Below are 14,663 nucleotides of genomic sequence, written 5' to 3'. Positions count from 1 at the left end.
AGAGCTGCGAGGGGAGCGAACCCACGGCTGAGTGAGAAGGCGAACCGAGTGACAGATTTAGCTGGAGGAAAGAGGAAGAGGGGGATGAAATATGTCTCGCCCCGCATGCGGCCCTATACTAATTATGGCTTATTTCCCCACAACAAGCACCTGCTGTATACAAATACGCCCCTTAGCAGGCTGTTTGCATTCTCACCGCCAACACGGTCTTCCCCAGCTCGGCATCCTCGCTGACGACGGCCGTGTACACGTCCTGGCTGAAGACCGGCCTGTTGTCGTTGACATCAGTCAGGTTGATGTTCACAGTCGCCATGTCGCTGAGCGGCGGCGAGCCGCCATCTGTGGCCTCGATGGTGATGTAGTATTCATGGGAGGCCTCGTAGTCCAACGGCTCAATCACAAAGATGTCACCTGAGGACGGAGACGCAGCGAGTTTAGATGCAGGCGGACTTTCGGTGGGATTTCTTCTTTTTGCTCAGCCTCAGCGACAGAACGAGAAGTTTCCGAAAAACACAAATAGGCTATATTTACAGAATTATTTTTGCAGAGGAGTCGCCCACCACAAACACTGTCATAAATTTTTTTGTCAGCTGCTTTATACTTCTGCGTTCAAACAGTTTAAGCTCAAATGCCCCTTAAACCGCAATCCATCCGTCATCCGTCACCGACGCTCATTTGACATTCAAAGATCAGGCCTGCCTGAGGCGCTCCATCTGATAATACTGCTGGCAGCAAGAAAAAAAACAAAAGAAAACCACTAACCCAACTTTCTGTTTTCCTCTCTCGTGTTGTGCGGCAGAGCCGGAGCTAACATATCACAATGCAGGCAGGAAAAAAAAAACAAACATGCTACCAGTTTTGCATTCAGGGTGCATTCAGGGGTAACAGGATATTTGAGCATTTCTAACTTTGGAGTCAGAAGAAGACACCTGACTAATCTCAAACTGGGAATGTTGCGTTTGGATATTTATGAGAAGCAGCTAACAATGTTTAGCACGACTGTGATCATGCAACTATACCAGCATTTGTATTTTTTATTAATGCACACTGTATTCCACCTCCCTCACCGCAGTTAATATTTAAAAACGGCCTTGCAGTGATTCAAAATGTGCACAAGCAAAGTCTATGAATAATTTAATGATACGAGCATCATGACATGACGAAGTTGATACAGTTGTAACCCCCAAATTTGGAAACAGGAGTTTCCGGCTCCAAACTGTCATTTTCCTGGTTCCCAGTTTCCACAGAAGTCGAAGACAAAGAAAAAGAAGACAAAGAAGTGAATATTTCAGGAAAGAGAGGGTGCAGTATTACCGGTGCGCGGGTCGACGCTGAACATGCCGTGCTCGTTCCCGCTGACGATGCTGTAGGAAATCTCCCCGTTGGCGTCGGCGTCCCGGCTGGCCGCCTGCACCCTGACCACCTGGGTCCCCACGGCCACGTCCTCCGACAGCGTCGCCGTGTATTCGCGGTGCTCGAACACCGGCGGGTTGTCATTGATGTCCAGGACGGAGACCACCACCTGGCAGAGCGAGGACAGGCGCGGCGAGCCCTGGTCGCTGGCCCGCGCCCGCAGCTCGTACACCGCCTGCACCTCGCGGTCCAGCGCTCGCTCCAGGCTGACCACTCCGGTCTGCTCGTCCACGGAGAAGAAGCCGTCGGCAGAGTCGACCAGCGAGTACAGGATGTTGCCATTTAGACCTGGAACGAGACCGGAGACGACGCGTCAGCCTCCCGTTTCCACCTCGCCTCTTTTATTTCCACCCACATTTCAGCTGCTGAAGCCGGCGAGTTAAACGTTACTATCAACAACCAGAATGATGGCCGCATAAACTGGAATACCTCTTTAAGTAGAGGGTGTAAACAAGCATATTGTTTCCTTATTTTTGATGTATTGATTCGTGAATGATTAAATCCTTCACCTTCCCTCCTCATTCCTAAACATCCATCTTTCACTCGTGCGCCGGTAAACAGCGGCCGTAAACGTCTAACTCACGCCGTCGCCATAACTCATGTCCTCCCACAAGCAAGACGGTCCCAGAAACAAGACAGAGACGGATCACAATAATAATCATAATGCTTTTCCGCAGGTGGGCTCCTTTTGGAATATGCTATTATATTCCCATTTATCAGGTAAGTGCCCCCCCCCATCCTCCATGGATCTCATTATGATGCTGGAGAAGCTAACCGAGGGGAACTCGGCTCTTATGGATTCATCTGGTCTGATCATCCCTGAGACAACGGCTAATGACGGTTAAATCAGTTCTATTGAACTGTTTATGTTACTCCTGATACTACTGAACCTAATGCAGAGCTGGATAATCAGTTAATTTATAAATTAGTATATAGTAAGAGAATTAATAGTTGGCATGAACGTCACATCGCAAAATAATAATAAAAAAAACAATCTTTCTGACAGAATTTGATTGTCACTGATTTTTCCAAGATTTTCAGAAGGAGCCACAGAAAAACAGAGTGGTGTCACAGAGTGGGACGCTGCAGCACAGTCTAAAACTCATCATAAAATACCATAAAAAAAAAAAAAAAAAAAAAAAAAAAAAAAAAAGATATATGAAGGTTCTCCACGATGGAGGAAAGTGAGTGTGGAAAATACGAGCCAGTCAGATCCAGGTAGAGCGATAAAGGACAAGGCAGAATCAGAGGAGGAATTTAGAGGTTTATCACAGATCAAGGGGACCAGTCTGGGTCTGTTCCTCCGTCTGGTTCATAATCACTCCACTCTGATAAGTGCTGCCTCTCAGAGATTGCGACGGCGAGTGGAACCAGGGAGCTGCGATGTGGGTAAGTATCAAACATCGTAGCAGGATCACAGAGAACCGGCAGTGCCAAGAATGAGTCCACTCAGACATCAGCGCGGGCAAATATGGAGGATAAAGTCGCTCTTCTCTCCTCGGAGGCAGGTTACATTATTCTGTGCATTTTGATGGTGGGTTCCAAAGCCTGAGTGAACTGGGTCAGACTCTGCAGGTCTGTATGGGACTTAGCAAATCAAAAATACTAGACAGACATAGAAAAAAAAAAAAAAAAAAAAAGCTGAAGAAGTGTGCAATCCCTGTGTGTGAGACATACTGATCAAATCCTCCTCCCGCTCTCAGTCAGTGTAACTCTAAATAATTACTGCCCCTGGCTAAACTACAGGGTGCACCTCTTTTCTCTCCACCCTTCCTTCAAATACCCTTATCCCTCATATTCAAAAATGAAGCAAATGTTGTGCCAGTAAAGCCTCGGGGAAGAAATGTCTTAATGCCAGCTCTTTCCTTATGCTACTTAGCGTGGTTTTTCTCTTCTTTTTTTTTCCCCCCCCTTCTCTCAGAGGGTTCCGGTTCTAGCATCGTTTTCATTCTGTCAAGCTGTCAGTCCAACACCCCCTCCCCCAAGACAAAAAAAAAAAGAAAAGAAAGAGAAAGGAGACGGCGTTGATCCAGTGCCAGTTTACGGGTTGAAGCCAGGGTGACAGGTCCACTAAAAAACACTCTCAAGTAGTTTAAGTGACTATTAGACAGCGCGGTTTAAGCTCACGGCCCTCTTCACATGTGAGCCTCCAGGAGATTGGCGACGTTTGCTAAAAGGAGGAGACACCGGAGATAAATATGTGGCCCTGCGGCTTAACACCAGGCAAACAGAAAATTGCAATCATCCCTTTGGAGAATTCGGCTTGAAGAGAGAAGAATTTCATTAGAGTGTAATGGAGCTTTTAATTTGAGGGGTTGATCATTCATGAAATTTCACATTTGTTATCCCTCCCTCTTGCCATTTAGTGGAATGCAGCTCCACAATGGAAAGATAATAACCTGACCGAGGCCAGTCAGCACCGAAGCCAAAAAGCATCTGCATCCTGACGACTGGCGCAAAGAGCTCTTTATTCTTCAAATATGTGCTCGACTCGCTCTCAGCGAACGAGGATTCGCTTTCCAGTGCATCTTAAACAAATTGTACTGTGGAGTGGTCTTTATTCAGTTCTTCAATCAGCGACTTGTGATATAACGGCACCGGAGTGTGAGAGCGTTGTTGGGCCAATAAGCTGAACGACTCTGTGAAGCCGAATCCAGCAGCATCGGAGGAAGGAAGCCCTCCAGTAAACACAGAGAAACATCTGATTTCTTAACTCACAATGAGTTCGCAGTAGTTCTTCCTATCGAACTCAGAATCAGAATCAGAAACACTTTATTGATCCCCAAAGGGAAATTCCATTCCCTCACAGATGCTCCAATTCAAAGGTCTAAAGTAGGAAAACACAAAATATATCAATCAATTTAACATAAGAAAACATATAAATAAGACAAAATATAAATCAAAATGAGCATTGCTATGCATCTAAAAAGAATAAAATATGGCATTTTGGTATTGCATATGGATGTAGTTATTGCACAGGAATATTGCACATCAAGCAGTTATTGCTTCCTGGATGACAGTGAGGAGTGATATAGTCTGATGGCCACAGGCAGGAATGGTTTCCTGTGACGCTCTGTACATTGGTTTCAGTATTTCTGAGCAGCGGCTCACAAAAATGGTTAATGAATAAATACAGTTTATATTTACTTATATGCTGAACTCGAATTTTAGAAAGATGTTCTCATGATTTCAAGACAAAGACTGCAAAAGAAAAATTGCTTCTTATCAAGCGAGGATTCTCTTATTAAGCAAAACCAAAGTCAACTTATGTCTCAGCCTGAAATAGTGCAATTGTCTTATGCTGCCCTTTGAAAAAATTAGTTCAACAACAATTTTTAGAAACACATAAGTTGAACTGCATGGTGTCAAAGTTTAATAACCCCATCACTGAAAGGCTTTCTCAGTCTCCGACCGGCCGGTCATGCTTCAGATTTCTCCCCCTGCTGACGCGGTGCTGCATGGGGATGCCTTTTTGGAAAATCTTTTCAAAACTTAACTCATAAAAGCTGATGATCCATGTCTTTTCCACAGATCACTGAATATGAAGACACCGACTTTCTGCCTGCAGTGTGTTTTTCTTCTTCTTTTTTTTTTTTTTTTTCTCTTCACATTAAAGACCCCTTTTTCACCGGGCTCTTGTGTAAAAACAATTCAGCTGTGAACACTGAAAAACTTCACAGGAGACAAAGCTTTCAACGGCTTCGTAAATCCTCCTCCAAGCCAAGAAAGGGGAGATAGGTGGCCAGAAGTGAGAGTCCGCTTCTGCAGACACTCGAAATGAAGGACCGACGTGTGGAGAGTGGCGTTCAGGAGGCACAACCGTCCTCTGAGGTGCACATGAGCAATTTAATGCTAAAATTGTCAGAAAAAGCAACAAATGCTCGATCTGAACCACTCCTCCGTCCATGGAAATGAAAGAAGTGGAACAAGTACGACAAAAAGATATCAGACTTCAAGTTTTGCTGCAATAAAACTCCTAATTTAGACAGATTCACCGAAAGCTGCTGCTGTAACAATTTAAATGTCCCCACTGTGGGGAAAATAAAGAGTTCTGTAATCTAGATACATCCATCAGAGAGGATTCCACTCTGCTTCACATTACATTTAAAGTGCTGGACTGAAGAACACGATGATGTAGTATCAATTGAGAATCAATTTTCCTTACCGGTATCGACATCATTAGCCTGCAGTTTTGCCACCAGAGTGCCCATCTCGGTGTTCTCAAAGACGGTGATGGTGTAGGGATCGGACGAGAACTGCGGCGGGTTGTCGTTGACGTCCTCCACCGTGATGCGAATGTCGGACTCGCAGTAGCGCCCGCCTCCATCCACGGCCCTCACTCTGAACACGTGCTCCTCCTGCTCCTCCCGGTCCAGAGGCTGCGAGGTCTTCAGCTCCCCTGAAAGCCAGACGTGACGGAGAGATGGCGTCATGAAGGATTCACGACCGGTACGCGGTTAATTAAAACACCGTGGCCGCGAGTCCAGAGAACCACCAGTACTCTAAAATGCTGTTAACTAGGTTGTCGACCATCTACTGACCAAGTAAGACAAACTCAAAAAAAGGAATGGCTTTCAGCTGAGAGGAGGGAGGGATAAATAAGTAATTGAAGCACCAGTGAATGGTAAGTGGATGGACTGGAGGGGAGGGGGGAGGGGAACATCAGAGTTGGCAGTTCGAAGCAGCCTGGAAGTGTCCTGGGATGCCGAGCAGCCAGAATTACCACAACCTCTCCAGAAAAAAAAAAAAGAACTCTGGAACCTCTTGGCAATTCTCATCAGCAGTAATCCTACTTGTCTGAAAAAAAGGAATAATATTCCCTCTATATAACAGTTAGACTGCTGCTCGGCTCTGAACGCTGCCAGAAGACGGCAGGATGGCATTGTAGCTATACTGTCTGTCTCGGCGTCGGCTCCGGCATATTAAGTCTGAATACTTTGGGTTTCTATGCAACGGCAGATGAGCTGAATGGTTCCCATCTACTGGTGATCGCTGACTGACTTAAGAATGTTTTGCCCTTTCATGCCGTTACTTTGTCTTTATTTCAGGTTGGCTTTGATTATTAACCGACACGATCTTTGTTTCTTGCTTTCCAACAAGTGGCCAGATGGAAGGTCTGATTTAGAGGACGTCCCAGCAGAAATTATTTGCAGGCAAAGAAGAATTGCAGCTATAAATTCAAACTAAGTGTGCAACTCTGTACTTTAGTGGCACTGTGACTCTTTCATTTGCCCTGCAGGGAGATGTTCTTGGCTCTGCTAAAAAAAAAAAAAAATAAAAAAAATGAATAAGTAAATAACAATTGGGCACAAGAAAAGTGTCTTGGTTCCTCCATGGTCGACAATGATTCGCACACAAAAAAAAAGCAATAACGATTTGCAGGGAGATCAGAACTCTCATGTAGAATGTAAAACTGCTGTCATGCTGAGCCGCCGCTTTGATTTGGTGGCTCCAAGCAGAGGACCAAGAGTCTTTTTATGCCAGACTTCAATGCCAGTGCCCCACATACCACTCCCTAATAATCAGAATAACCTCCAACTCAGCTGGAGTGAGATCTGCTCGCTGTCTGTGGACAGGCCTGGCTTCGTACGGCAATAAAGAACAGAATGATTTTCATATGAGCGCTACTCACTACGAGGGATTGAGAATATAACTGGCCAAAAAAAAAAAAACATGACACAATCACTGTTCTCCATTCAAAGTGATATTTGTCTGAAAGGCTATTATGGCACACACACACACACCTGTGTCTGAGTCAATAATGAACAGTTCGGATCCAACTCCCTGGAGCTCGTAAGAGATTTGGGCGTTTGAGCGGATGTCGGCATCAGAGGCAGAAACCTGCAGGATGAGCCTCCCGGCCGGGGAGTCCTCCGGGACGCTCTCACTGTACACAGACTGCAGGACAGACAGGAAAATGAAGGGGAGAAATTAAAGTGAATACCGAGAGCGAAAGAGAAGCGGGGCTGAAACATCTCCAGAAAGGGGGTAGTCGTACCTTTTCACACACTGGACTGTTGTCGTTGGCGTCGAGCACTTTGACCTCCACCACAGCTTTGGCTGTGAAGATGCCGTCGCTGGCGGTGATGTTGAGGAGGTAGTTGTCCTTCTCCTCGCGGTCCAAGGACTTCCTGACTGAGACCTTCCACTCATTCTGAATGTGCTCAATGGCGAACTGGCCAAGTGGGTCGCCTCCTGTTTACAGATTGAACATAAACTCATCAGTTGGTAAACAAGCAGTCCTGCAGACCACGACAAAGCAGACCATGTGCACAAACTAATGATAGTCCAGAGTCTGATTCCTCCTGATGTTTCCAGACTTGGCGTAGTTATTCACGCTTCCTAATTAGCACCAGAGGAAGCATTTTTCTCCAGTCTATTTCAAAGCATTATTGAGATAATTATACATTTCTGTAGTATAATGACCTAAATACTTGCCAGGAGTTTGGGCAGATTAGGCGATTTCTCAGACTAACAGATAACAGGACTGTGTAGTGTTTCAAAGATGAGACATTATCATATTAAATGGCATAAATGGATAATCTCCTCTAAGCACTGTTTGTGAAATACTGTTACACAAAGGAGTAAGAGAGAAAACTCCGGGCATTCAGATTACCATTTTTGCAAAAATAAAGAACGCCCACCTGTTATGAAGTAGTTGACTTGTTTATTAATGTCCTCCGAGTCTTCGTCGGTGGTGCTGAGGATGGCGATCACCCCGCTGGGAGGGTCGTCTTCACTGACCGTGCCTTTGTAGATCTCCGCCGTGAAGCGCGGCGGGTTGTCGTTCACGTCGGCCACCGTCACCTCCACCCTGGTGGCGGTGGCGTGCTGGACTTTGTCGCCTTGGTCTGTGGCTAGAACTTTGATCGAGTATCTGTCCACCTTCTCGCGGTCCAGCTCTTTCAGGGTGGTCACCCAGCCGGTTTCACTGTTCACGGCAAACAGCTCGGGGATGTCCGCGGAGTCCTGTTTGGGGTCCAGGCTGTAAACAACATGGCCGTTGGTTCCAAAATCATGGTCGTTGGCTTTGACTTGAATAACCTGAGTCCCAGTTGGAAGATTCTCCACGACGACAGCTTCGTAAGGGTCTGACTCAAAGACCGGCTTGTTGTCATTCACATCTTTCACCTGGATGTTTATATTCACAGATGCGACTATCTCGTAGTTTTCTTGTTTGGATTGGGCCAACAAGGTGAGCTGGTACCATTTGGTCATCTCATGGTTGAGGCTCTTCTGGAGTTTCAACGTACCGCTTTCTTTATCTACGACAAACACTTCATCTTCGTTGCTCTCGGGAGTGTTTCCCTTCACAATGCTGTAAACAACGGGCTGCTCGCTCTCAGCCTGAATCACGTCGATCTCTGTGCCGATGGGAAGGTCTTCAGCAATGGTGTAACGATAATGTGGCTCTGCGAATTTGGGAATGGGCATCTCTGGTGCAACAATACGGATGTGAACTTGTACAACTGACTGTTGGGGCGGATTCCCAGTATCTTTGGCCCTGACGAAGAACGCATAAAGCTCATTTTCCAGCCCAATGAGGCTTTCTTTGGTCACAATGACTCCGGATGTTGGGTGGATTTCAAAGTTCTCTTCTACATTTTCAACATCTGCTTCAAGTGAATACTCGATGTCAGCATTGCTTCCTTCATCCATGTCGGAAGCTCCAACTTTAACCACAGAGGTTCCTCTGGGGACATCCGACGCAATCGTGGCTTTGTATTCAACTGCTTTGAACTGTGGGGCATTGTCGTTAGCGTCTGTGACAATGACGTTTACAATGCAAAAGCCAACTTTCCCACCGCCATCTTTAGCTACAAGGGAAATAGGAATCACTTTCTCAGCTGGATTTTCACGATCGAGGCTTTCTAGAGTGAAAATCTCACCATTTTCATTGATGGAGAACTTATCTTTTGCAAAGTCGTTGATGATTTGGTATGTGATCTGCCCATAGATGCCTTCATCATCATCGACAGCCTTTGCTTCCCCCACCAAAGTACCAGCCGGAGAGTTTTCGACAAGCTCCAATAAATAGTCCTCTTGAGAAAAGGTTGGGTTGTGGAAATTGGCACCAGTGACTGTTACAATGACGAGGGCTGAGCTTCTGAACACGCCGTCTGTAACTGAAACATTGAGACTGTAAAGAGGCAGCATGTGTGGCCGGCGGTGGTTGGAAATCACAATCGCGCCGGTTTGTTTGTTGATGGCAAAGTTCTGATCTTCATTTCCAGAGATAATTGAGAACTCCAGCTTGTTCATGTCTGAACTGTCAGCGTCAGACGCCTGGATTTGGGTGATGAAGTGACCGCGTGGAGCCAACTCGCTGATGGTACTTCTGTAAGTGTGTTCGGTAAAGACGGGAGCATTGTCGTTCAGGTCAGTGACGTCCACTGTCACGGTGACGTCGCTGGAGAGCGCCGGGACGCCTCCGTCCACAACGCGGACTCGCAGCTTGTGTTGCCAGATCTCCTCGTAGTCAAGCAGCTGGGCGGTGGAAATGATTCCTGTGTCCCGATCGATGCTGAAATAATCTGAACTCATCCCTCTCTCCTCCACCAACTGAAAGAAGACTTCCTGGTTGTTACCGGTGTCAGAATCTTTGGCACCAACCTGCAGAACGGACGTGCCGATGACAGAGGCTTCCGAAATATTAGCGTGGTAGGCCGTTGACAGAAACATGGGAGCGTTGTCATTCACGTCTTCCAGTATAATATCGACAAACACCTCAGAGTGCGCTCCGGTCAGAGAGTCTGTGGCTCTCACATTTAATTTGTAGGCAGGGTGTGTCTCAAAGTCCAGCGGTTGAATCACATGAATCACACCTGTGTTGAAATCGATTGAGAACTGTTTGAAAGGATCCCCCTCAGAGATGGTGTACACAATACGAGGGCCTTCAGAGTCACTGGCCTGCACATGAAGCACGGGGGAGTGTAATTGAATGTTTTCAGGGATTTCGGTGCTGTAAAAAGGCTTCTCAAACACAGGCATGGCTTTGTTCACCACTCTCACCGGTACTTCTACTTCAGCTGAGAGAGCCGGTTCCCCATTATCCCTTGCTATTACAACAATGACAAAGTCGGAGTTAAGCGAATCCATCTCAAACTTCCTTCTCAGTGAGATTTCACCAGCAGGGCTTATTTGGAAGTGCTCCTGATGTTCCTGTAGGTGATAGCGTATGTCTGCATTTGCCCCGACGTCTCTGTCCACAGCGGTGACTTGCCGGATCGCCTGGCCTTCCTCCGCATCCATTTGAATGAGAGCGTGGTAGGGCAGGTTCACAAACATGGGCTTATTGTCGTTTACATCCTCCACCTGAACAGTCACCACAACGTGAGCTCCGTCATCTGATCTGTCTTCTCTGGTGACCTCAACAACAATATCGTATCTGTCCTGCACTTCACGGTCAAACGGGATTCCAGTGGTCGAGACGACTCCAGACGTGCGGCTGATTTGGAACCTACTGTCAGGGTTCAGAATCTTATAGAACAGAGGTTCGTTCACCTGGTTCCCGACAACAGCGATGACTGCTAAAGTCTTCTTCTCAGATGAGTTTTCTTGAACGTAGGCCTTGTAGGACTCCTGAGTGAACTTCAGCTTGCTCTCTTTGTTTTCCCTCACGTTGATCTTCACTGTTGCCACGCTGGCAAACCTGCCGTCCGAAACCCTTGCCTTTAATTCGTACCTGCTCCTGAGCTGAGTGATATTCTGAATTGAGATGATGCCTGTGATTGGATCCATTTTAAATTTATCCCCGATATTTCCTTCGGAGATGGAGAAAAGCAGTTTGGCATTGGGACCGGAGTCAGCATCCGTGGCATTGACTTGAATGACTTCTACGCCTTTGTACGTTGGTACAATGACAGTTGTCTCATAAAGTTCCTGGCTGAAAGCTGGCGAGCAGTCGTTAACATCAATTACCTCTATGGTCACATTGGCCGGCGTCTCTGCAAACAGCCGTGGCATTCCAAGATCATGGACCTGCACCGTGAAGCGGAAAACCTTTCTTTGTTCGTAATCCAGTGCCGTTGTGACTCTGATGGCGCCCGTGCTCGAGTCAATGGCAAAATAGTTATGAGCAAAAGGTTCCACAATTTGATAAATGAGCATGGCGTTCTGGTCGCAGTCGGCATCAGAGGCACGGATGACAAAAGGAGTGTTTCCGTGGGTCAGGACAATACTGTTGATGGGGGCCGACTCGCTGATTACGCCTTTGAACTCCCTCTGGGTGAAGACGGGAGCGTTGTCATTTTCATCCTTCAGATGGATCAGGAGCGTTGCGTTACTGGCGAGTCCAGCCATGTTCGTGCCCTGTATGATCAGCCTGTACTGCGGGGTGGTCTCATAATCTAACGCTTGCTGTGTCACGACCACGCCTGAATTTGGGTTTATGTCAAAGACATTGCCGATGTTGCCACTTTTAATCTGATAGAAAACGGAGGACTGGCTGATGGCGGTGACCAGGCTGACGAAGCTTCCTGGAAGCACCGATTCACTGACTTCTGCAGAAAACTCCTTTTCTGTGAATCTGGGGGCGGCATTGTCAGAAACTGTTACTACGATGTGCACGGTGGTCGTTGCTGACAGTGGAGGGATTCCATTATCTGAAGCCTTTACGATGAGTTCAAACATGGTCTTGCCGCTGCGATCGAGTTCTTTAGCGACTGTTATGGTTCCAAGAACGGGTTCAATAGCAAATGAGTTAGCCACATTCCCTGCAAGAGAGAGAAAAACAAAAACACATATAAATAAATATTTTTCAGCAGCTAAAACCAGGGAAATTGACTAAAGCAGACATCATAAATCCAAGATTGGCAAGAAACAAAGCCAACGACAATTCAGTCGCATTAGCTCATCTCTGCTATTTCAAAAATGGTTACGTCCAAACTAAGATGTAACTGCATGTTTCTTTTCATGAGACAACGACTTATTGTGTGAGGAAACCATCGTGGGAAAATCTGACAGCAAACTCTGCATCCCTCACATATTTTCAGATCCCTCTAAACAAAGTCATCAATATTCTCCAACTCCTCAGTCAAGTATTTCATTCATGAAGACCCAGTGGGCAGCGGCACCAATGACTCACACATTTTCTATGAGCTTTATGTTACAAAGAAAGCCTTCTGCTTTCACGATTAGTGGAAATAGTGGCTTCAACCAAGAGCCACACGAAGCTAGGCGTTCATTTACCTGATTCAATGCTGTAGATGACCTCTGCGTTGGAGCCCTTGTCCTTGTCCAGAGCCGTCACTTGAAGAACAGCAGAGCCGATCGCGGCGGACTCGAACACGCGGCCGGAGTACGGCGTGCCTATGAACCAGGGCGCGTTGTCATTGGTGTCATCCACATCCACAATAACACGCACAAGGTTCCTCTTCACTGGAATGTCCTGGTCTCGAACCTGAAAATAAGAAAATAATGAAGAAAGGGAGAAAAACACAGCGGCAGCATGAGGGTCCCTCCAGGGATAATTCATTCCTCCAGAGTGGCATAATTCAACAGAAAACTATTCATATTTTAAAAAGCAGAGAAACAAACAGGCTTATCTTAATTCCATGGGAATTTCTTTTTTTAAAAATAGCAAACAAATAGCTCCTAATGGGCACTATTTATAAGCTTCTGAGAATCTATCGAAGAACTGCTTCTTTGTTTGCGTTCACGCGAGCGTTACCATGACAGTGAGGACGTGGCGGTGCATCGTCTCGTGATCCAGCCGCTCCGTGGTGTAGAGGATGCCGGTTCCGGGGTCCAGACGGAACTTCCTGAGGCTGAAGGGATCCGTGCTGCTCAGGAGCGTGAAGGTCAGCTTGTTCTTCTCGTCCCTGTCCACCGCGTTGATCTGCAGGACCTCGGACCCCGCCGGTTTGTCCTCGGGGACGTTCACCATGTACACTTGCTGGGAGAACTGCGGCCGGTGGTTGTTGGTGTCGATGACTCTGATCAGCACCTGGATGAGGACGCGAAATATGCAGACAGAATATTAAAATTCTGAATCCCATGTAGTTAATCTGAACTTAAATATAAGACCTACATAGATGTACTACATTTGAAATAATCAGTCAGTCTTTATGCACAGTTTGGACATTACACAGCTTTTCACTGGAGGAATTTTTCAGAATTGTATGATGTTTGCAATCAATTCAGTTTGAAAAATGGCTATCCCTTTTTCTTGAAGTCCCCCATTAGACCCATTTAATGCTCAATATAGAACTGAATGACTGTGAACACATCAAATCAGTGGCTTTAAGCATGATAATGATATATCAAAACACGCACACACACACACACAGGCACACCAGACCACTTCTTGAGCTCTACAACAAGCAGCACTGCCTTACCACAGTCAAGATCAATACATATGACTTAACTAAATGGCCCCACGACACTGCTGAATGTGAAAACAAGAAATCAATGCTGAATAACCACAAAGCATCAAAGAAATTCTGAGCTACAGGCATGAGCAGGGGGGCTACACCAAGAGCGCCTGCAATTCAAAGTACAAGACAAAATCTTCCAATTTGTCAGACTCAGAGAGGTGACTGATGTCTTATAGCAGGTTGGCGACACATATTTTAGTGTTGCTGTTTGCAAACACTTTTCCACACCAATACACTTTTTGCTTTGCACAGCAAGAAAGTGAACTTTTTTTTCTTTTTTTCAACCCACATACACAAAACGACAAGTCGAACATCCCCAAACTGTAAAAATGCCACTGGGAGCGTGTTTTATCAACACCAGCCACTCGTCTACTGGACTTCCGACAGAGGATTATGGAGAGCTGCTGGAATGCCATCTCTGCTTCCCAGAGCAGCGAGGGGCTTCTACCGTTGCCAAACATGGGGAACAAAGGGATCAGCCCAGATTAGACACCTGCATACCAGACACCAGGGGGTGATGTCCCGTAAGGAAACCCAGGAAACCGAGCTGCTGGGAGCGTGAGGGCTGAAGGGGGGCCGCAGCCACAAAAAGCTCTGACCAGGTGATGGCTCAGTAGCCGGCCGGGTTTCGTCACATCTCTGGTCAAAACAACGGCTCGCTGTTGTTTCGGCCGTAATGCTGTTTGTTGAGCACGATGAGCCTATAGCAGGGACAAATATAGACTCAACCTGACAGGACTGATAACATTTACAATCTGCTGTGTGCTGTGATTTTGGCAAAGCTGCTGAGGCTCACAGATGTCATCTTACGGGGGGGGCATCAGGCCGCGTACTGACTGTCCGTGCTGCGATCTGGCAGGTTTCCGCGAGCAT

General features: G+C 46.6%; 1 protein-coding gene across 11 annotated transcripts in view; it reads right to left on the bottom strand.

Annotated features, from left to right (window-relative positions):
- Window positions 1-14,663, bottom strand: part of fat1a (FAT atypical cadherin 1a) — a 72,641-nt gene that overhangs the window by 14,026 nt on the left and 43,952 nt on the right. For all 11 annotated transcript variants that reach the window (XR_003931664.1, XR_003931666.1, XR_003931667.1 and 8 more), the window contains 8 exons: window positions 13,085-13,360; window positions 12,604-12,814; window positions 8,058-12,128; window positions 7,412-7,608; window positions 7,158-7,311; window positions 5,579-5,812; window positions 1,315-1,701; window positions 197-411 (listed from right to left, as the gene is read on the bottom strand). Coding sequence is in view for 7 of the 11 variants with exons in the window: in XM_030094125.1 (XP_029949985.1) it covers window positions 197-411; window positions 1,315-1,701; window positions 5,579-5,812; window positions 7,158-7,311; window positions 7,412-7,608; window positions 8,058-12,128; window positions 12,604-12,814; window positions 13,085-13,360 (5,745 nt within the window). In the remaining 4 variants the exon portion in view is untranslated. The remainder of the gene's footprint in view (window positions 1-196; window positions 412-1,314; window positions 1,702-5,578; window positions 5,813-7,157; window positions 7,312-7,411; window positions 7,609-8,057; window positions 12,129-12,603; window positions 12,815-13,084; window positions 13,361-14,663) is intronic.

Source organism: Salarias fasciatus, chromosome 6, assembly GCF_902148845.1.
Source record: "Salarias fasciatus chromosome 6, fSalaFa1.1, whole genome shotgun sequence".
NCBI lineage: Eukaryota > Metazoa > Chordata > Actinopteri > Blenniiformes > Blenniidae > Salarias > Salarias fasciatus.
The sequence above is the reverse complement of the archived record's forward strand: the minus strand, read 5'-3'. Positions and strand labels throughout refer to the sequence as shown.